This window comes from Haliaeetus albicilla, chromosome 4 (genome assembly GCF_947461875.1).
Source record: "Haliaeetus albicilla chromosome 4, bHalAlb1.1, whole genome shotgun sequence".
Lineage (NCBI taxonomy): Eukaryota > Metazoa > Chordata > Aves > Accipitriformes > Accipitridae > Haliaeetus > Haliaeetus albicilla.
The window spans coordinates 52,685,650-52,707,707 of record NC_091486.1 but is presented as its reverse complement, the minus strand read 5'-3'; the positions used below and the strand labels follow the sequence as shown (position 1 = coordinate 52,707,707).

Sequence of the window (22,058 nt, the reverse complement as noted above, 5' to 3'; positions counted from 1 at the left end):
TAAGTTGGTTGAGCTTGGCAGCACCACTTTTAGTTTCATCCCATGGATGCATAAAAGCTTCATTACATTTACAGATCCAGCAAGTCAGTCTTTAAGTCCATTTACTGTTCACATTATCTTAATATTCTGCCCTTTTCTTGACATGCAGACAATCTCCTGATTTACATCAAGCAAGTTGAACAGTTACCTTTTAAAAGTTTGTGACAACAAAACCAGTGCACCACAATTCCAAATTCCTAGTGGATGCAGGTGGCCCTGGAGCAGGAAGAAGGCATTTAAAATGGTAGCTTTCTTCCTCTCGGAAGTCTTCATTGACAAAAGTTCCATGAGGGCCATTGCTATAAAAATCCACATTTGACTATTCCATCTGAGAGTTATTTCAACTTTTTGACCAGTCTTTCTCCTTAAAACATGATGCAACAGAAAAATTATTTAAGGATGCTTCCACTGTAACATATTCCATGTGCGTGTTGATTCTTCTATACATTTTCAGCACTCCCATGCCTCTAGCTTATTAGAAATAATTATACAATAACTTCACGTCTCCCTCAATGTTACTGTTCATGTTTTGTCCTTGTAAAATACCTTCTTCTAAGAATCTTTAGGAAAGTTAACTTATCAAGCCTTACAGTCCACAGCAAACGAAAGATTCATACTGAAAGAATCACTTTCCCTCCAAGACACGGGAACGCATTGAAGGGAAAGTGCCTATCACCTGTAATCATTTTTTCAGACAAAAGCAAAACCAAAAAGGATCATGTTACATTGTACTTTCAGGGAGAAGATTTATTAGCAAACAAAAAGGCTTACAAACATCTCTAGCATCAGTTCCAAAAGAAAACCAGGTAACCATGAAAGTTTCCATACTATTGCTGGGCCTGCCTGTTTGGAAAATATGACCTTGCAACGGCAAAAAAGTACCAAATCATGTTAAAATGGCCTGTATACCTTATTTAGGCACTGTATACAAATATTTGTAGATTAATAAAGCAAGACTTACTATTTCTCCAGTTCTCAGACAGAAGGAAAAAATTGCTTTATACTGTTATCACGTAACTGACAGAAGCCAAAGCTGCAGGTGGCTTCTGAACAACAGCACTGACAAGATGACCAGTTAATCTGAAATGTTTGCAGCCTGATTAAAAAAAAAGTCTAGTTTGTGTTTTGTTGTTACAATTAAATCAATGACATGTATTCTTGGTGCCCTAGCTCCTCAGCAACATACTAATTATCCATAAACTTCATAGTGCAATTTCCTGAGCTACATCTGGGACCTGCTTTTTCCCAGACACTAGGTGGAAGAGTAAGGAAACTTAAGACACTATAGGTTGCATCTGTTGATAAAAATCACATCGCTTAGTAGACATGTAGCAGATGTAATCTGTTTAATGGCCACTATTCCCAGTTTAATTTAAAATCAAGTAGTCACAAAATACAGGCATACTGGCAGGCTAAACATGAAAGCAGCTGTACAATGCAAATTCAGTTTGGTTAAACTTCACAAGAGCTATAACATCCAAAAGTTACGTTGTCAAACCTTCTACAGAGAAATTAGGATGGCATTCATGAAACTTACAGGTTTCCTGAATTATTGCATAGCAGAAATATAATATAAAAATTACAAAATAGGATTTCAGATTCCAGATCTTACTCTAATTATAATTTCTACTGTAACATTAACTTTGGTGCAAAAGTTAAAAGCATCACCTTACAATATTGTTCTTCAGAAATGCTGAAATAAGTTTAGGTTGGAAGGGACCTCTGGAGATTATCTAGTGTAGCCACTTGCTCAAAGCAGGGCTAAAACTTCAGATTTAGGTCAGGTTGCTCTGTACATGCTGACTTTTGAAAAGCTTCCAAAATGAAGATTCTACAGCCTCTTCAGGCAACTTGGTGTAGCACTTAACAGGTCTTAATCACTGCCATTGAGGTTCTTGCTCTTCACATTCAAGTTTCCCTTGTTGCAACTTGTGACCTTTGCTTCTTGCCTTTTCACAGTGTACCTCCGAGAAGAGTCAGGATCCACCTTCTCTGTAAGTACCTATTAGCAACGGAAAACCACAAGTACATCCCCTCCTTGGTTTCTCTTCTCCAGGCTAACCCCGTCCAGTTCCCTCACGCTCTTTCCCTGTACATCAAGTGCTCCAGACCCCTAACATCTAACCAAGCGCTGCCGGAGTCTCTCAAGTTGGAAACATCGCCCATGTGTTGAGGAACCAAAACTGGAACCAGTATTCGACGGGGCCTCAGAAGTGATGCTCAGGAGGGAAAACAATCGCCTCCCTCGACCCCCAGGACACCCCGCCAAGGCTCCCACCAGTGCATTAGTCTTGACTGCCACCGGGATGTGCTGCTGACTCACACCGAACTTCACACCACGGAAAGAAAAGCCTTCCCGTCAAATTCAGCAGGCTTTGAATGAGCCCCGAAAAGTGCAACCGCTGTCAAGGGCAGGAAGAGAAAGAGAGAATGGCACATCTACACACTGTTCAATCTTCACGGAAACTGGAAATATACCTTTAATTATTTCACCGTGGAGAAGGGCACGAGAATTCAGCGCCCAATCCACTGCATGAACAATAGATCTTAGGCACAGAAAGCTATGCCAATGCAGGCTAGTGTCTTCCAAGTAATTGCCAAAGCCTCCTTACTTTTTTAGTGCGGCTCATCCATCGAAAGCATAAACATCACCTGTTCAGGTGCTGAGGACACATACAATATTTATTTCTCCATTATAAAAATGAATAGAACAATCCATCACTGCAGTGTCTCTTGTCCCTAAATTATCTAGTTACGCTGCACATTTCACAACAAAAAAGTAGCATGGGACTTCACAACTCCCTCACGCTTCTGACTTTTATTATTGCCTCAAACTTTGTTCTAATCGAAGTGGGAAATCTGCATAGCTTGGATGTTACTTGAAGTCAATTAGCAACTTTTACTGAGAAGTAAACAGCAAACTGCACACAGCACAATCAGTCAGGTCACCTGGATTCACAGTAGGAAAGAAAACCAGGTTCTACACCAGACAGTAAAGAACCCAGCATAGACTCTCTGGTGATAGTTATTGGCAAAGTCACTGTGATACCAAAACTATATTTATGGGACATCATGGCCATGACACACAATGCAGAGAATACAGACTTTATCCCTATCCTACCTGTCCGTAAGAAGCTTGAATCTAACATCTGGTACTTGCACTGTTAAAAAAACTTTCTTCCAGTGGAGGATTAATCATAAGCATCTCAATAGTACTCTGGCAAATGCATGCTAGCAGAGTGGGAAAGGTTATGTAAAGCCCACAGAGAGAAGAAAAATGCAAGAATAGAACTGTTCCACTGGAATAATATCCCTAAGGTCACTGTTTCTGTGGCCACAGAAAAAAACAAGAAGGTAGCACTACACCCTGTAAGACAATTAAGTGGTTGTTCAATAGAGCTTAGAATAAACTCTAATCTCCCCATTTAATATTTTCCAAGGACCTGGCTTGCACAGCACCTGAATGCCTGCAGGTGCTTTTAACAGTTAGATGCATTCCATGTGTTAGCTGTAATTTACTTGTCAGTCATTTACTTGGCTAATTATCTACTCAAAATGGCTCATCACACAGGATACCTGAAGTGTTACAACCATCATTAAAGATGTGATAGCTTTATCCTCAAAACAGAACAAAGATACAAGTAACATCATCCTCCATACAAATATGTTTTGTCATAAACATACAGTTGACATATGCATATACAGAACCACAAAAAACACACAACACTGGAGAATAAATCTGAGATCTAAACATGTTAATGGCTTAAATGAACTATGTACCACAGCCAAAGATAAGAGCAACTGCATAATCAAAACTGATCAGCATAACCTACAAGAGCAAAACTACTGTATAATCACTGAGAGAATGCAGGTATATCAGAAGTGTGTGGCAGTTAGCATAAATTAGTCTATTCCCAATACCAATGATTAATAACATTAAGAAACGATGCGTAGCATTTAGCACACTGCATTGTGGTGTAGCCCCTCTTATTTAAAAGCCAACCTTCATTTCCTCCATCAGTAGTTTGCAAGGTACACTCAAATGTAATGTCTATAGCTAATGAAACTGCTCTGAAGTAAACAAATTTGTCAGAGAATTATGAATTGCTCTATCTTTAGCATTACCATTTCCCTGAAGCAGTACATATTTCTTTTACAGTAAGTGGAATGGATTTTCATTTACTTAACAGTCTTTTGATTCATCTAGACACTATGGCCATAATTAATAAAACATGCCTGCCCAGAGATAAAAGAGCTTTTGGACTGACAGTGTGCTGGTAAGGTCTAAAAAATATTATCCTCTAAACAAACAGGGTCAAACAGCTAAATAAATATCTCTGAACAAATGAGAAAGAAGGAAGAGTAATGTGATGTTATCAAAGTACTACTGAAAAACAACTATGCCCATAAGCACGAGTACAATTTATCCTCTAGCTAAAATTCTAGTGTATACGGTAAAAAGAATAAATCCACCTACTGTGCTTCTGCGGTAGGCTTCCTAAATCCATTGTCTTGTAGAAATAAGAATATTTTTTTCAATTGCCTGTGTTAGAATGTAAAAATACTCAGCATTTTCCCTCAGTCTTGCTCCCTCTTCTGCAAGTCCCTCTTTCTGTTCCTGTGAGAAGGCAGTTTAAATTTCATCCCATTTATTAGCTCAGTCACTGAGGAATCACTGTCAGTTTTCCGATGGTACAAGCTCCTTTACACAACACCAGAGGAAGCGGGGGAGAGAGAAGAGGTAGGATTTTATCTAAACTACTTTTTGCTGGAACAATTAACTCTTCATTGACTGACATCTCCTTCCTGGTATCTCTAGTGTCAGTTGACACCGAAATGTCTCTTCGTCCAAGGCAACAGGGAATTCTTTATGACAGCTGTTTAATGCTCATGTTCCTTCTTTTAAGATTTCCTCTGCTTTTCTCTTCCACTGCTCAGCAAGGAACTACAGTCAGACACTGCCACAGCCATGACTTCTTACAACTATATGAGGTGTCCCTTTTCAATTATGCCAGAGTGATTAAGGATCACAAATCCTATGAACTTTCTGAGTTTACTGTGATCCCCAGTCACTAACGGCTTCTAAAACTTCTAGAGATCTCTAACAGAGATTTATTCTCCACCAACTAATGCTTGCTTCTTCTTCAGGCAGAGTATTTAAAACCTCTAACCCTGAACATACAAAATAACAGAACAAAATTATTTGCAAAGAAAACAAATTCACAGCCTCTAGAAAAGTAAAATGTGGATGCACCTGTATATACCACCTTTCTCCCCAAACACTTAAGTTTTCAACATAGCAGAACAAAATCATGTTCATTCCTTTGCTGTGAATTTACAGTCACCTAAGAAAGGACAATCCTGCTCCACATTTCTCAGTCACCTGTTCTAATAAACACAGGTTAGTAACGCCACCCCATAGCCTAGCCGGTTCAGTGTAATCAACCGGGACTGAAAAGGTTTTCACAAGTTTAGTGTTTTCCTGAGAGTACTATACGCTCTGTAGATATTTACATCTCTTAAGAGGGAGTTTAAACATTTTAGTCCCCGCCCACAGTAAAACTTCTCTGATGCAAATTTTTACCTAAAGCTGCGTGAGAAAAACAAGTCAAAAGAACTGGATTTTCCTAACTAATAATTTTCCTCTGGAGGACAGCATGCTGGATTAATCACAAACCAACCTTTCCCCCCACCCTGATCCTTCAAGCAGTACTTTGTTGTCCATCTATTCCTTATTTCTGCTAGTAAACGATAAGAACAAAATCTGTTCTGCAATCATGGATCTGAATGCCAGTGCTTCTAACAAATTACCATTTTGAAATTTATTAAGCTCCATTTCTTGACTTTTAAGGTTGATCTTGACAGCAACCCAGCTCCTGCACCTGCCACTATTACAAAGATTTGTCTAGTGCTGGAACACACTTTCTTGGAACTATTTCCCTCTGACTTTCACTAATGGTCTTGCACACTCTAAGTATCTGCACATGTAAGCTCAAAGTCCATTTACTGTGACACAAACCTGAAGTTTTTTTCTTCCTTAGATCCAATCACAAATCCTGCTAGCCTACAAGGAACCTACACACGCCCTTCCGGTTCAGTAAAAGATACACGAGGGTTAAGGGGATTAGGATGGTCTCTAAACAGGTGCAAAATCTTTGTCATCATCTTTACTAAGCCAATTGTCTAGAACTTCAGCATTTCAGGGAAGGAAAAAGATTATGACTTCAGGGAAATATCAGTTGTTCTGGCAAGCGGTGGAGTATTGGATTAAATTATTTCATCTACTGACTATAGTTCCATGTCCTGTGACTATTAAAAAAACCCAAACAAACTGTGCCTTCTAAGTGGTTTAAACAGTTGGTCTCAATTCTCCATTAAGTTTTGGAATATTAGCCCTAGAGACGGTTAAATGAGTATTATTCAGAGAACTGTTCTAATCAAATCATTATGAAAATGGCCAAAATGAAATATTAAAAACCTGATTTATATTTATCCTATTGTTTCACAATTATATAGTGCAGTGCAATACAGTACTTAATCAACAACACTCAAATATTTAAAAGCATAAAACGAAAAAAGTTTTAAATACAAGGAAAACGTACACAGGCAGATCGACATGATGACATCATATAAAAATCAGTAAAATGCCAAAACATGTTCTAATATATTCAGATCCTTGGTGAGCTTATTGCCTGAACCTTGGCTCTTTATTTCCTCCCAGAGAAGCATCTCCCAAACTCCACCAGTATCAAAGGAAGAGAGGGACTTCTTATAGTAAAATGAAATAAAGGACTGAAGGTTTCTGTATTTAAAATACATGCCAAGGAACACTCATAGTAGGGTAAAGGAAGCCTTGTTACTTGAGATAACAGCCATGTAAAAACAAAAACACACACCCTAAAATCCACCACAAACATTTGAGAAATCACTAGAAAAGCCGAGCACTTGTTGAGGTAAACTCCAGCTCTGTAATTACCAACTATGCATATTATATAAGTTCCTTTATAGAGTTGCTTAGGTCCACTATCTGCAAAAGCTCTTACCATAAAGTTGCATGGCACTGTTCTTTCCCATCTAAGAGAACACTATTCAGGCACTCTTCCAGGAATTGCAAAGGAGGAAAAAGGGAAGGAAAAAAAAAACAAAAAACAAAAAACCCCCCACACATTTGCTAATAGAACTTCTCTCATAATTAGAAGAAACATTAGTTTCTCTCAGCAACATCATCTACACCAACTCAGAAGGATATCTTTCTCAGAAAGATGTCTTTAACCATTTAAGATATTTTTGGCTTCATACTAATGAATCTCAAGCATTCAAAGAAGCAATAGGTTCCCCATCATTGCAAGCATAATCCTTGAGACTCATTCTGATCACTAGCTAAGGAGTCTGTCTCACACTGAGAAAAAAATTAACAAAAACTTAAAATATTGCCAAAAAATAATCGCATTCACTCTCTCTATAAACCATTCACAACTCTTATATTTTGTGCAGAGCATTTTCAGCATAAAAGGTCCATAACAGAACAGCTTCGTTTCACATTGGCTACACAGGATTGACTCATTGTTTGTATCTCTGAGATCATGAGTTCAGAAGTATTCTCATTTTTTTACTACATAGCCAGTGACGCAACTGAAGAATCCCAGATTTGCCTAGAAGATAGCAGCAGCCACGCATAAAGCAGTTCCTCATAGTTCATTAACTGTAGAAAACCACTATGATTTGCTTCAGAAGACAACTGAAGTTATTTGTTCTCTCAAGAAACAAAGCATTCCTCTCTCTGATGAATTATTTTTAACCTCTGATCAAACTGACAGATAAGATTCTGACGTGAACAAAGGTAACAGAAAAGTGCTTGTAGATGAAGGGCATTTAAATGTTTTGGGAGGTAAGCAGTATCTAAAGCGAGGCAGGTTTCACAGTATCACACAGTCAGGGATGGCTTGGATTTTAAAAAGCCATTTTGCCAAATTCCAAATGCAAATCAAAGCCAGACAATAGTCCATGCTGTAAGACATAATGGCTAAAAGTCACTTGGCTGTATCTGCATCCAGTGACTTTCAGGAGGATTAAGTTTACCAGAACTATCAGCAGATACAAATAATTTACTTGTGAGAAAATGTGTGAGTGAGAGACTCAGCTTTCATTTACTGTGCTTACAAGAACAGCATCCTTCTGAGCTGATTTTATTGGCAGACTTATTCACAGCTAATGGCTGTTATCTTAAGAACTTCCCACAGATAATGCCAATACAGTTGAACTTCGTTAAAGAACACTGGATTTCCCACTCCCTGCATCTTGGACAACCACATAGGCTAAGCGCCCATCCATGAAAGGAACACATTTTTCCCCTCGCAGCATTCTTAAGACTTTATTTTTGATTGTTCCAGCACTGGTTCAGTCAGTCCAGAACTTAGTTTACTACCTCTAAACATACTGCACTTATTCTAACCATCTGACTGAGCATTATTTTTACTTATTTCACTAGTTTCTAAGAATTAAACTATAAAGAAATGTAACTTGCCTGCTACCAGATACACACACCTATCAAGAACTTTTATTCTGCCTTGCAACTAGCAGCGGTTTTGAGGGAACACATTAGTAGTTGCCCTAGGTAATAACCATCAAGTGATGCCAGGTACAAAAGCTCTAGGAATAACAGTACTCTGACAGAACTGGTTCCGAGGCAGCATGAAACTTTCCAAACCCGCATTCTAGAAGCATGAAGTGAATGTTTTGAGGCTAGGTAAATATGAGCACGCATGCAATGCGGTCTTCTGATTTCTCTCTTTCACAGGAAGCCTCCGTAGTATTCATCATATATGGTAGAAGAGCCATATTTAAGCATCATGTTTTTGTCACTGTACTGGTCACAAGAACTGTTTAATAACCATAGAAGATATATAGATATATATATAAAATACAACTGTTTCTAAAGTCTCCTCTCTTTCCTTTTTAGTTAGTTTTGTGCCCATGATGCCAGCTTAGCATTTGTGCATTCATCCAGTAGATGGCAATAGCGATACAGACAAACAATTGTATTGGCAATATTCTTATCCTAAACGCTGGAATGTGTGTGCGAACAGTACTATTTATTCTTCTTGAAGCGTCCCATTTCCCACTACATGCGTCTAAAATCTTTACAGGCAGCAACAGATATACAAGAGAAAGAGCAAGAAAACTTGAGGGGGGAGATTTGGGGAGGTGGAAGAAGAAACAGAAGGTAACATTCAGGTGAGCTAGTTTCTAATCCACGTTCGACCATAAAAGCTCTTAACACCAGCATACCAAAAACTTAATACACCTCAGGCTTTACCTCAACAAAATAATTCCACTTCTTCCGCAAGTGACACAAAAAAAGATCCATTATCATCACAGTGGTAGCTGGGATCAGACAATACTATTATATTGATAGCATATTACTCAGTTGTTGTGGTCTAAGCCTAAAGGAAAGAGGGGCTTGGTCATTCTCCTCTCAGAGATGGTTCTTTCTGTAACGGCAATATAACTTCCACACAGATTCTCTAGGGAGCTTTAAATTGTCTTGGAGTAATATAACAGTCTTTACCACCTCGAAAAGGGCAGTCTGAGTTGAATTTCTGCTCATTAGAAAGATTTAACTCATCAAACCTGCCATTTGTTACTTTCCTTTTCAAACTTCAGACTGAAGGCCTAGTGATTTTAAGTTACAGAAATGAAAATCTGAGATGCAGATTTCTACCACAAAGCTAACATATGGCTGTATCTACATGTGTAGTACACTGCTTTTTCTCCCCTGTACAGAAAAAACACTGATTCTGCAACATAGTTCAGTCAGTACCTTTCACCCTGTTTTCATTACTTAACTTCTACAGAAGAGACAGACCTAGCATATAAGTTGACTACCCAAGTAACTCTCCCCTTTTTATTATAGTCACATGACTTCAATAGCACACAACAAAGAAAGGTGAGGCCAAACTGCAATATTCCTATTGACAATGGAGAGCAACCAACAAATCAGACCTCTGTCTTAAGTACCTTTATGGTTCCCATTGCTATTTCTGACAGTTTCACAACCTTCCATGCGTTTAACCTAACAAAACTCCACTAAGGCAAAGACAGGTCGTTACCAGTATTTCATGACTCTAAAACCAAATCCCTATCCAAGGTCAAAGCATGTGTGAATTGGAGACAACAAACTGGAGACCTCTCTGCTCCACTGCAGGTGCCAAATTCAATAGTATTTAGGGTCCTCACTTCCAGCACATTTCAGTGGGAACAGCTGTGCCTAAATAGGAGTTAGGAGACTAAACACCTTTAGGCATCTTGGCACAAAGCCTCCAAGAACTACATTACAATACACTTTACTGAAAAAACAGACAAACAAAACCCCCAAGCAAACAAAACCAAGAAAGAAATTAATCTAGAAAGCTTGACAGTTTTTCATTGCCCATCAAATCTATTTGGGCTAAATGGCAAGGCTTAAAAAGCTCATTTGATTCAAACTAATATCCTTAAGAAAACAAATATACACTCCTCAAAGACAGGAAAAAGGAATATATCAATCACATCAGCTGAAAGACAAGATACTAATGTTCACCGGAGTCAGAATGAAATGCAAGATCCTCATACACTGCTTGGTCCAGATTTACTATTGAGCTATGCCTTGTATCATCATTTATCCTACAGAAGATTCAGAAATAGATATAAACCAGAATAGTAGCATAGGTCACTCTGTAAATAGGTAAAGGAATATAATAGCTGAGAAAGAATCCAGGTTGCAGAGAGCTTGCATTCATCTAAACACAAGCTAGAAGGTTTAGAGATTTACGTTGCTTTTGTATCATGAGAGCACAGATCAATATCATTAAATTGGACTGAAATATTCCAGATTTATTCTATGCAATCTTGAAATGCTTAGTCAGATGAGTTTTAACCGGTTCATCATGAGTGTTAGCAGCCTCAAGAAAGATTTGCATTCAGTGTAGTACATCAGAGTACTTCTGAACCCTATTGGACCCTATTGCGTTTTAAATGTTGCAGATACAGCAAGATTAATTTTTGCACAAATTATCTGAAATATAAATTAGCCGCTTTACATACCTTTGACTAACTCAAAACAAAACAAAAAAATTACCCAAGTGTACTACAATCATTCCAGACTTTCCATTTACTTAAATTTTCCTAATGCCTTCATTAATTTCAACTATTACCTCCCCTCAGTCTATTTTCTTATGCTGGTTTCCTACTGATTTGATTGCTCAGTTATGTTTTGTTCATGCATCTTAAGCTATCCTTCGCATGTGCACTTCAGCATCAATTCAGGTCCTTTAATAAAGGACAACGGTTAATACAATGAGTATAAATGTCAGTAACTGTTATGTACAAACCTTGCCAAGTACTTTCAAAATTTTTGTTGCAAATTCTCAGACTAACACTCCTCAGCAGCTGCAAAATAAGAATTGTGTGCATTGCTGTAAATTTTTTTTTTAAATCCAATGATTACATGGAAATACAACCCATATCAGGGATGCTTACACGGAATCACTCGTTGCAAACAAGTGAGAAAGTGTAATAAGCATTGTCTCTATATGTCATCATCTGTATCTTACTCAAACTTCAAATGATTTTATAAATCTTAATTTTCAGCAGGTACACTTCAGCAAATACTAAGTTCTAGTGACTTTTCTTACATTTTTTTAAAGTGAAGATTGCTGAAATAATCTGCAGGAGAAACTCTAATGAGCCATCACAAAAATGATTGTTCAAGTTTCTGTCAAGCTACCTTTTGCAGCTGGAAATAAATACTTCAAGGCCCTGTAGCCTGGGCTCAAGTGGTTCAATCTGGAGTCAGCCCTTTTCTGGTGGCAGGGAAGCAGGGACTGCATACTGAGCCAAATGTCTTCCTGGTACCTTCCGTCATATATGATTCACAAATCTCTGCCCTACATCAGATGTATGTAATGTATGTATGGAACATGCATGTATATAGTATAACGAAAGTATGGATAAAATGAAAAACACCGCTGCCCTCTAGTGTTAAGTTACAGTTAGATATTACCTTCTGTATTGCAAAATAACTTGCGGAGTGGAAGTTACTCTTGTCATCAAGTAATTCCAGACACTTTCCCCTTTACAACACACACTACATAAATGGCACAATTTCTTACAATTTCATCATCTGTTAATGGGAGATAAAACAGCTCAAAGGCTGAATTCTTTCAAACAATTTTTCTTCTAAGACTTTAACGATATTAAAGAATGCTACATGAGCATGGATAACAGAAAACAGGTTTTTTTCACAAACTGAAAATTGATTCAGTTTCACTGCTTCATCAGTCCTTAGATCTGCCCCAGACCACCACCACCTGATTGTGATCTCTCAGGCAAAACACCCACCTAATGTTTGGCTGCTTATTTGCATGTATAGGCCTGCAAATAGAACAAATTTTTTTAAAAAAACTGAAAGTCTGGCTAGAGATTGCCACTCACATTCTGAATCTGCATTAGGAAGCATTAAATGGCTAAACTCAGAGAAATTCTAGGCTGAAATGTGCTCGAGCAATAATGTAGAAATACATCTCAATCTATGTAGCTCTACTGTTCCAAATCCCAGGTACCTAGGTTCAGACAGAGCACTAAAACTCAGAATTGCAGATATGCATATCAGTTGCAGCATAGGTCTCTAACACTTATGAATGTCTAAATGTTCACACCTCTTCTGCAAATGAGCTTAATACTGTTAAATTTGTTGCTCACCCAGAAGCCTCAACAGAAATTCATCAAGTACAGTACACAGAAACACTTTTGGGCCCTCTATTTATACCCTTTTTTTTAAATTTATGTATTCTAGGACAAATTCTGCCCCTCAGATACACACAAGTTTACTTCCAAAGGAATCATCGTCTTACATCCAAGGCACAGAATTTACATTATAGAAATCCTGATATAGGCGAAATGTTAGTCTGAGAGGGACTGCAGGGGAATTCTCTACCCAGACTACGAAGTGTCTATCAACTGGACCAGGCATATATAGCCAACTGCTACACAGATAACGTGTTATTGTCCTCCATTTTAATCCTGTGAGGAACAGAGCAAGGATTCAGCTCATCCAGGATAACTGCAAAAAGCAAGCAGCAGAATTTGGAAACTGCTGACTGTCATCCTTGTGTACAGTTCACGCCACAATTCACAGACACAGAGCTCAATCAACATTTGTCATAGCCCCACTCTAGGTCTTTCTCCAATATTTTAAAATGTTAACCTGACAAAAAGTAATAGCACCTTTTCCCTCCCATTCTTAGCATGTCAGTTCCTTGTAGATTTAGATCAGGCATCCCTAAATAGAACCAACTGGTACCTAGAATACATAATGAGAGTGCTAAAAGAACATTTGCCTTATACAACAGATGCTTCACTTATTAAGCAGCCCTTCATCAAAGACATGGCTTTTTTTTTTTCCATACAAACCCATCTAAATCTATTTTTAAAAAAATCTGTATGTTTAGATGAGGTGGCTTGGCCTTGTTTTGTTGTTGCTGTTGGTTTGTTTTTTTTTTGGCAGGAAAGAGAATAAATAACATACCAAACTTATTTCATCTAACTTAGTATTTCCAGCTACACAAAACTTCCAGGGTTCTAACTGTTTTGAGGTCTACAGATTGTATTTTGCAGTACAGTTCCCAAACAGCTGTTATCAGTACCCACAAGTGTCACTGGCTAGAAGGTCTCACCATAGTTATTTCTTTTCTGAATTGTTTAGTTTGAGAATTATTATTATTTGTATTTCAGCGCAGGTAATAAAGACTGAAGTGGGAAGTGTCTGTTGTGCAGGAATAGCTGTTTCCATTTATATTCAAAATCAGAGACAACAGAAGGACAAAGCAAAGTTACAAAAACAGTCAAACAAGAAGTCAGTAACAGAATCAGAACCAGTGAATCTGGGTCTGCTGAGCAGTCCATTATTAAATGCTTAGATTCATGTCTTTATTACAACAGTCCATGGACTCATGAATACTTTAAATTAGTATAAGCTGCCCTTGCCAACAAAGGAAACAGTAGTGCATTCTGCAAGCCTCATTTGTTCATTTCTGCCTCTGCAGCAAAAAGGAGAACAAACAGCAGCTTGCAATGTTCATTACACTATAGCCTTACTCTCCATTCAGGAAGGAAAAAAGGTGTTGAAAACAATTCTTTAAGTTAAGACTACACAAAACCTTCAGGATTGGTGTCAGAACTTTGTAGTATCCACTGTCTATGTAGTACCAGATCAAGGAGAATGACATGTTTAAGTTTAAACACTTGGGATAACCAGTGCATCTTTTCAGATTTGCTTCAAACTGCATCAACAAAAAACAAACCCAAACCAGTATCCATTCTTCAGCCACTCACTAATACATGCAGAACTAGTAGAAACACAATATCAGTTCACATTTTATTTTTAACTGATGGGCAGTTTCACAGAAATCTAGCTTTAATCCAAGTTATTTTGACATCTGATACCAATTCACATAATATATCACTTGTGTGTCTGCTCTTCAGCTAAATTTGTATCATAAAATGTTTTGGGTTGGAAGGGACTTTTACAGGTCATCTAGTCCACTCCCCTGCCACCACAGAAGCACTGCTCATGTAGACAGGCAGCATGTTAAAGCCACATGCTGAAGGCCATCTTAAGTACTTCTCCAGGCTAATCTGATGTACTATATATCTAAGCAAACAGGATTTAGCATGTCTGTGCACAACACACTTTCATCAGATTACAAGGGAAAAGAAAGTCTAGACATGCCAGAACATATTAGAAAAATAGAGGATTACTGAATTTGCCATATATCTCCTTGATTTTGGACTCTGCCAATGTTGCTGTAATAATGTTGAATCACATTATACAGCAAAATTATGTAGATGTTAATTGCATTCCACTCAGATTTCCTTTTAACATAGCAATCTTATTCTTCATCCTCATACAGCCTACACAGAAAAGCAGTTTTTATTCCAAAGAAAGCAACAAGTTTTGAAAACTGTTTGTCTCAACTTATGAAACAAATCAGAAAACTGCAGAACGCTAAGAGTTTCAAGCTGGCTAAGATTAATAAGTATGGTACAGAAGTAGATTGTAGGTAGCTACGATACTATGGGGCCAAATGATCAACTGAGGAGCATTTATTTAACTGCATGGATTTATTCCAACTAGTGATTTAACTCTCTAGCTCCATTCTTTCCTAAATTTTCTTGCAGATATAGTCACCCAAATGAGAAAGCTGGAGTATTACATTTGACAGCATAGGCTTGATAAAGCTGAAATGCCGTATCTGAAAGCATAAGCTACTCAAGACAGCAGCTCAAAAGTATTGTGAACACTTCTGTGTGTATTGTAAAAAATGCTAAGCAATCTAAAGGCAAAATAAGGTAAGAGCTGTCACTGCACTACACAGTATTTAAACTGAGTCATATAAAGAGTTAATTAGGGAGTTAAGAACAAACTCAAGTGGGTGTTCTGAACAAGTCTGCAAAAGGATTCCTGAGCTGCAGACCAGCTTTTGTTTAGGTTCAGACCCACCAGCATTGGAATGCTGGAAGTGCTGCACAGGCACAATGAAGACTTTCTCTCCCTCCAGCTATTTCTGCCATTTCTTTGCACTTTGTCCTATGTTTGCACACTGATAGAGCTTTATATACTGAAATATATAATGGACAATTCTTGTTCAGGAGGCAAAAAATTACAATTCAGCATATGAATAAAAAGTAGTTGCCTAAAAATCAGTTTATATGATATAGCAGTCACTGGAACATACCATCTCACTTTTGTAGTGCCAGAAAACACACAAATGATGTAATACACCTATTTCACCTCTAAATTTCTGCACTTTTCTTTTTCAAACCCCTTGCAAACCAATTTATGAGAAAGAGATAGGAAAAAAAATTATCATAGCTGGTGTGATCTACAGGTGACAAGCAGGAAACAATTTCTATAATTATTTCTCTTTTTCTATTGACAGACTGTAATAGTAGTATTGGGGCAACCTTCCCCAGAGCATATGAGCAAGCATATCTTCACATGCTGAAGAACCACAAGATATGAATCAAACGCTCAAGAGTTGTGCAAAGGCAAGAGAGGACAGTGGAATGCTAAAGATCCCACTACAGGCCTTCAGTATTCAAGAGATTCATCAGCTAAGAATACCACCTCTTAGGAAAGGTCCCAGTTTAGCAAAATACTTCAGCACATGCTTCATTCCATTGCTAGTGATCGTGACACCCAATGCAAGCTTCATTTAGCCAACTGCTTGGGCATTTGCCTAAGCTGCAACAACGCTAACAGGACACTACTAGAGGCTCAACAGACTTTTGAAAGAATCAAAAAAAAAAATAATCCTACAACACTGCTGAAAAAATACGTATACTTTTAACATGTGCGTAATAGCAAAACTCTAGTTACGGTTTGCAAGAAGTTAAAAATGTGTCCATTTCCTTTAGATTACCTATCAATTAAGAATATGCTTTATGGTTATTTAAAAAAAAAAAAAGGCAGTCTCTGGAATAATTTATTTGTGAACAGATGCTCCACTTACCTGCATAAATTCAAGGAGAAATATAGAATAATTGAGTACTCACTGCATACAGTGAAACTAAGAAGCACATTTAGATGATGATCAAACATGAGGGCTACCTCTACTAGGAAAAAAACTAGTATCATTAAATATACAGTAAGATAAAGATAAGAACTAGTATAATGACAGTTAATTATGGATTTTATTTTCACTGACAAGCTGTTTTTAATACAACTACAATACAAATATATTCAGGCCCATTAATGCTAGTAAAAGGTTTACATACCAGCCCAAATTGTAAGCCAGCAGAAAGCTAAACTGATCTCACAATTGCTGGAAATTTGGCCTAAATGATGAAGTTGCTTCCTGTGAGAGCCCAACCAAAACTTTTAGTGTTGTCTACTTCACGGCCATAGGCAGTAAATGAGTATGTATTTCAGGCAAATGAGTCCTGTGTTGAATACATGAAGTTCTGATTAAAATCTTGGGCTAAATCAACTTTTTTATTTTAAATGCAACAAACCAGCTCCTCCTCCTTCAGATCTCTCCTGTAGCACAAATTCATCTGCCACAGACATCAGTTACACAATTCCCTCCCTCCTACCCAATCTCCATTCAACACCTGATGTGCCAAATCGTATCTGTAATCTCCAGAGCTTCCTAAGAGAAGAGCTCATTTTCCTCTGCCCAAGCTGTCAACACTCAAAAGAGCAACAGGTAACAATAGTTATTCTTTGAGCTCTGTATCTCCCAGCTCAATTCAGACAACTTCATGGCAGAGAGCCACAACCTGAGGCAGTATAAATCCCACTCTCATCAACTTCAAGAAAGGTTTTCCAGAAGCACTTGAAAGAATCAAGGAAAAAAGTTGCAATCGGTTTTGACAGTCTCATCCTAGGATATTAATTTATATTTTTAAAATATGTGGTCCAAAACGTTTTGCTTTGAGAAAGAGGTTGGGTTTTCCTTGCTACTCTTATGGCCTTCATAGCTGCATTCTACTGCAATGCTTCCTCCTGGTTTTCCCAGCATTTAGCATTCCCTCTGGAATGTATCTGGTAAAAATTAAAGAATAAAATATTTAGGAGCACTTGGTGCTGCTGAATAATGAAGCCTGGTTGAAAGCCAAAAAATAGTTGATAGGCAACTGCACTAGAATGACCCACGAAAAGGATAATGCTAAGTTAAAGGGCTACCACTGTTTCTTTCTTATTACTATGAATTGCTTTGACAAGAAAAATAATTTTTTGACTCACAAAGATTCAGCATACCTCACTGCCTTCTGAAGAGGAATTCAGCAGACACAAGCATTTGCTCTAACAAAGCTGCATAGACCAAATGTCTGTAATTCTTATACATTGTCCTTTCTCCTATAATCCTCCTCCCTTCTCAAATCCTCTGTTCTTTAGAACACGATTTCAGTCTAAAGACTTTGCTGTTTTAAGATCAATGACCAGCACAAGATGCTTCAGAGATCTATGGAAATAAAACTTGCAATGCTAGACACGAAGATATGTATCTTTCCTCCTGCTAGGTATAATCCCGATCTCTATTAGTTCCTGAATTAAACCCTAAAAATGAGGCTTAATTGAGATATGACTGATACCTTTTAATAAATGGCAGACCTCATTTCTACCTGCATTCAAAAGCCAGTTCCTTGGCCATCTTCTGTCTACCTTTCTTGCAAAGAGAAGTGAAACACATTCCTTCTAAATTACAGTGCTTATCTCTTACATTACCAAGACTTTGAGACTTCTGTTCCTTTTCTCTCTCTCATCTGTGTTTACCCATCTTGACAGCTTCATTTTTACATCTATTGTTTCCAACCTACATTAATTGCCAAAGGGAGCTACAAGCCACCAAACTACTACCCACTGAAGATATTCCAGCTAATTAATTCATGTCTCAAAAACATCTCTGCTAACCAGCATTGGGAGGCAGCTAAAAATGCAATGGTCAAATTTAAAATGGGCAGGTTTGCATTCTTGCAGAAGAGTGTTAACTTTTATTAGCTACATTTTCAAACTAAACCAGATGTCTGTTATCTGTTGGGGACAAGAAGGGGTGAGAATAAGCAAACAGTCTAGTATTAGGTTCCCACTGTATTTGGGCATGAAAATCTAAAAGCAGGAGCACAGTTTCTGTGTACAGCTGCTTGGTTTTATACTTGAAAATCTGCTTATGTTGGAAATATGTTACTTTTTGAACACATAGACCTTACATTCTTACAGATACAATGAAATGCACACAGCCAGGAACACGGATGCATCTGTTGGTTTCTGTAAAGGCACCAATGTTATGATTCTTTATTAACAAATCATGGATGATATGCATATCATCTGTGGTTTCAAAAGCAGATAGGCATGTACCTCCCATTTTAAACTTCATCTATTTAGCAAACCAACAATTGAAACATTCCTTGCCCCGAGAGATTCAGTTAAAGATCAGAAGGGATCACAGGCATTTTATCAGAAATGTGCATACCCTACTTAAGCCGCAAGTCAGACAATGATTCAGAGCCAGTTTGTTACTGACACAAACTTGCACTGTTTGAAGGTCTGGTAAATATGAGTACTCTTATGTTGTTGTCCTTCCAATCTACCTGTGAATTGTGCCATGTCCCCATTTTTTTGCTATACCATTATTATTTACAGCCACAGAAGACAACATATCAAGATTCTAATCAGCACATTAGGTGAGGGTACTATTTGTATTTTCCTTAACATGGGAGTAGAAGTCAGTTTCCCATCTATTTAAGTGCATCTCAAAAACACTCCAATCATTTATCTAAGTATAAATGCTACCAGTTACATGAAGATACTATGCTGTCTAGCATGTCTTGGGAAACACTGGTAACATTAGAGTCATAATCTTACGTTATCATGCAGCTGAAGTGTTCATAACAATTCATACTGTACTTAACACTGAAAAAGCAAGTAGTTCCTTCGTGCAAAAAAGGTTATAATACACAGCTAAATTTCACCCTCCATTAAAATGGCCAAGGAACTAACTTTTTAATGGAGAAAAGAGTTTAGGGGCCAGGGGGCTAGCCCAGGTGTCAGTTTAAAACAGCCAAAAAAAAGGCTCAGTTGTAATCATATCTTCCTGCATGTTAGAGGGTTTGCTACTAGTAGGTGAATACAACACTGTGCTGATAAACAAATAAAAGCAGTTTGAACTTTCCTAAGACTGCAAATGTAAAGTTCATCATGCAAAACCTCCAGTCTAAGAATATGTGATGAGAAAATTTTAGCGATTCTACACATGAAGGTCCCTTCCCATGACTCAAACATCACAGACTTTGTGTACAAGCAAGGCCATAAGAAAGACTGATTCAGATTATTGTATTAGGCAATATTCCATATTTTATTTAAACTTGCTACAATTTTTGCCTTCTAATATCATCTCATTTAATTCCTGGCCTATATCTGCTGTTTACAGTCTCATACTTGCCACCAACTACTGGAACAAGTCAAACACAGGCCAGAGCAGTGACACTTTGTTTGCTGGTTTTTGGTTGTTTGGGGTTTTGTTTTGTTTTGTTTTTGGGGGGGTGGGGTGGGGGGGTGTGTTGGTTTGTTTGTTTGTTGGGGGGGGGGGGGGGGTGTTTTTTGTCAAATATGCTTCACCCAAACTCCAGTCATCATACCAACTACACAGAAAAAAAAGAGACTGAGGAATATACAAGCACAATTCCCTCAAACAAATTTAAGGAAAACTAGAAGTCCCATATGCAATATCTATACAATAAAACTAAATTGGGAGAAAAAGAAAGTATTTTCAATACCAAACTATTACATGAAAGGACCGTAACCTTTCACTTACCTATTGCGATGATGTTTGCAGAGAGGAAATTGAAACAGTTTGCATCACGGAGCATGAGTTCTTCTCTTTGTGTCAAATCCCCTACTACAGATTTTGGAGAAGTCAGAGCCATCTCAAGCTTTCAGAGCAGCCTAGCAACAGTGCTTGTTCCAGGTCAAACAAAGTATTTCGGAACAGATATCTGCAGAAAGATTCAGTCAGGTAATAAAAGTACCTGTGAAAAAGCAAGAATTTCAGGATGTTGCTGGCTTACTTCAGAAGTCACAGTGAGTACCTTCTCTGGAATTCCACATTCAGGAGACTGTCCTGGTTTAATCCTGCTGACACATGTTCCATGCATTGAAGAATAGAATTTATAGCATCAGTGTGGAGAAAGAACCACCACTGAGCTCAGTCTTGATAGAATGGATGCGATGGCCCTTCCCAGGAACGAAGTAGTTACAAGTATTCAGTGTATCATCCCAGGGTCTCTTGCATGTTGCAAACCTGGAGAAGACAATATTTTTATATAGTGGAAGTTGCTTTAACTGTTTATTATACAATATTTACTACAGGAACATAGCTAGATGACATACAATGGACTGACCTCAGCAGTTGCTTATATCCAGATAGCTCCTCACATAACAGAAGGCACTGACTCTTCCTTCCCTCACCCCAGTATTTTCTATAATCATAGAAAACTATGCTTTTGCCAGCAGCAACTTCTCCAGAAGCCTAACTACTGATGCTGGGTTTAATTTTTTTTAATATATATATATACACACACACATAGATACACATACATATAACAGATACACATACACTTAACTCAATCATTCTACATAATAAGTGAATGTATCAGCTATATTCCCAAAGGTCACCTTTGAAAACTATCTGCTCTGATGTTGGCTTGTTCATTCAGTTCTGCTTCTTACCTTTTACAGCTCTTTTCTCCTCTTACACACCGTCAACCATCTCCACACCATCTCTTCATTGTTGTCTGGCATTTTCCTTCCCTTTTCTTACCTATCTCCTGCCCACTGGCTACAGAAGACTCACCTTTCCAAAACTTTCAGACAGATACCTTCCTCAGAGAAAGAAGGTCAAAGGCTCACTCCAAAACAGCAATCATACAAGATAGAAACCTGGGATCCTACCTTGTGCTGCTAACTGTTTGAATCTATGGGAGTCTCCTTCAGTTTGTAATTACAAGTTGAGCTCTGAAACATTGCCCTAACATGTTTTGTTGTGAAAGCACAGATCCAGTTTGACATTGTTTTAAAAGAGAGAGGGCAAGGAGGCATCACTATTAATTTACAGTGAGTAGAAATAGAGGGGGGATTTGAGACATTTGTAGCAAAAAATGACTAAGAGATATCCCTGTTGCAGCATCTGCCAGTTTGAAATTGTACCTCTCCATGTCTTTGGTCCCTCATTCAGCTTCTTTGGGAAATCATTTCCTCTCTATGACTATCTTTTCACCAAGCCCCACCTTCTCCATTCTCTATCTTGTCAAAATCTCCACTGTTGAGAGGGAGCATGTCAGTCAATGAAGTAATACCCATACATGGAGCCAAATGCATAGCAACTCCATATATGGGACAGTAGTGCTTAGCAATACTAATCCTGCAGAAATTCAGTATCATTAAAATCACTTGTTTCCGCATTTAGATGGGAAATATCTCA

At 37.9% G+C, this 22,058-nt stretch overlaps 1 protein-coding gene across 2 annotated transcripts in view; it reads right to left on the bottom strand.

The window, feature by feature from the left end:
* The window catches only part of PLCH2 (phospholipase C eta 2), a 119,964-nt gene that overhangs the window by 85,140 nt on the left and 12,766 nt on the right, over nucleotides 1–22,058 (bottom strand). Inside the window, exon 2 of one of the 2 annotated variants that reach the window (XM_069782717.1) lies at nucleotides 20,394–20,879. In XM_069782717.1, the coding sequence (XP_069638818.1) occupies nucleotides 20,394–20,505 (112 nt within the window). In that variant the 5' untranslated portion in view covers nucleotides 20,506–20,879. Of the gene's footprint in view, nucleotides 1–4,516; nucleotides 4,642–20,393; nucleotides 20,880–22,058 lie in introns of those variants that run through there. The other variant, XM_069782718.1, reaches the window with a different exon arrangement.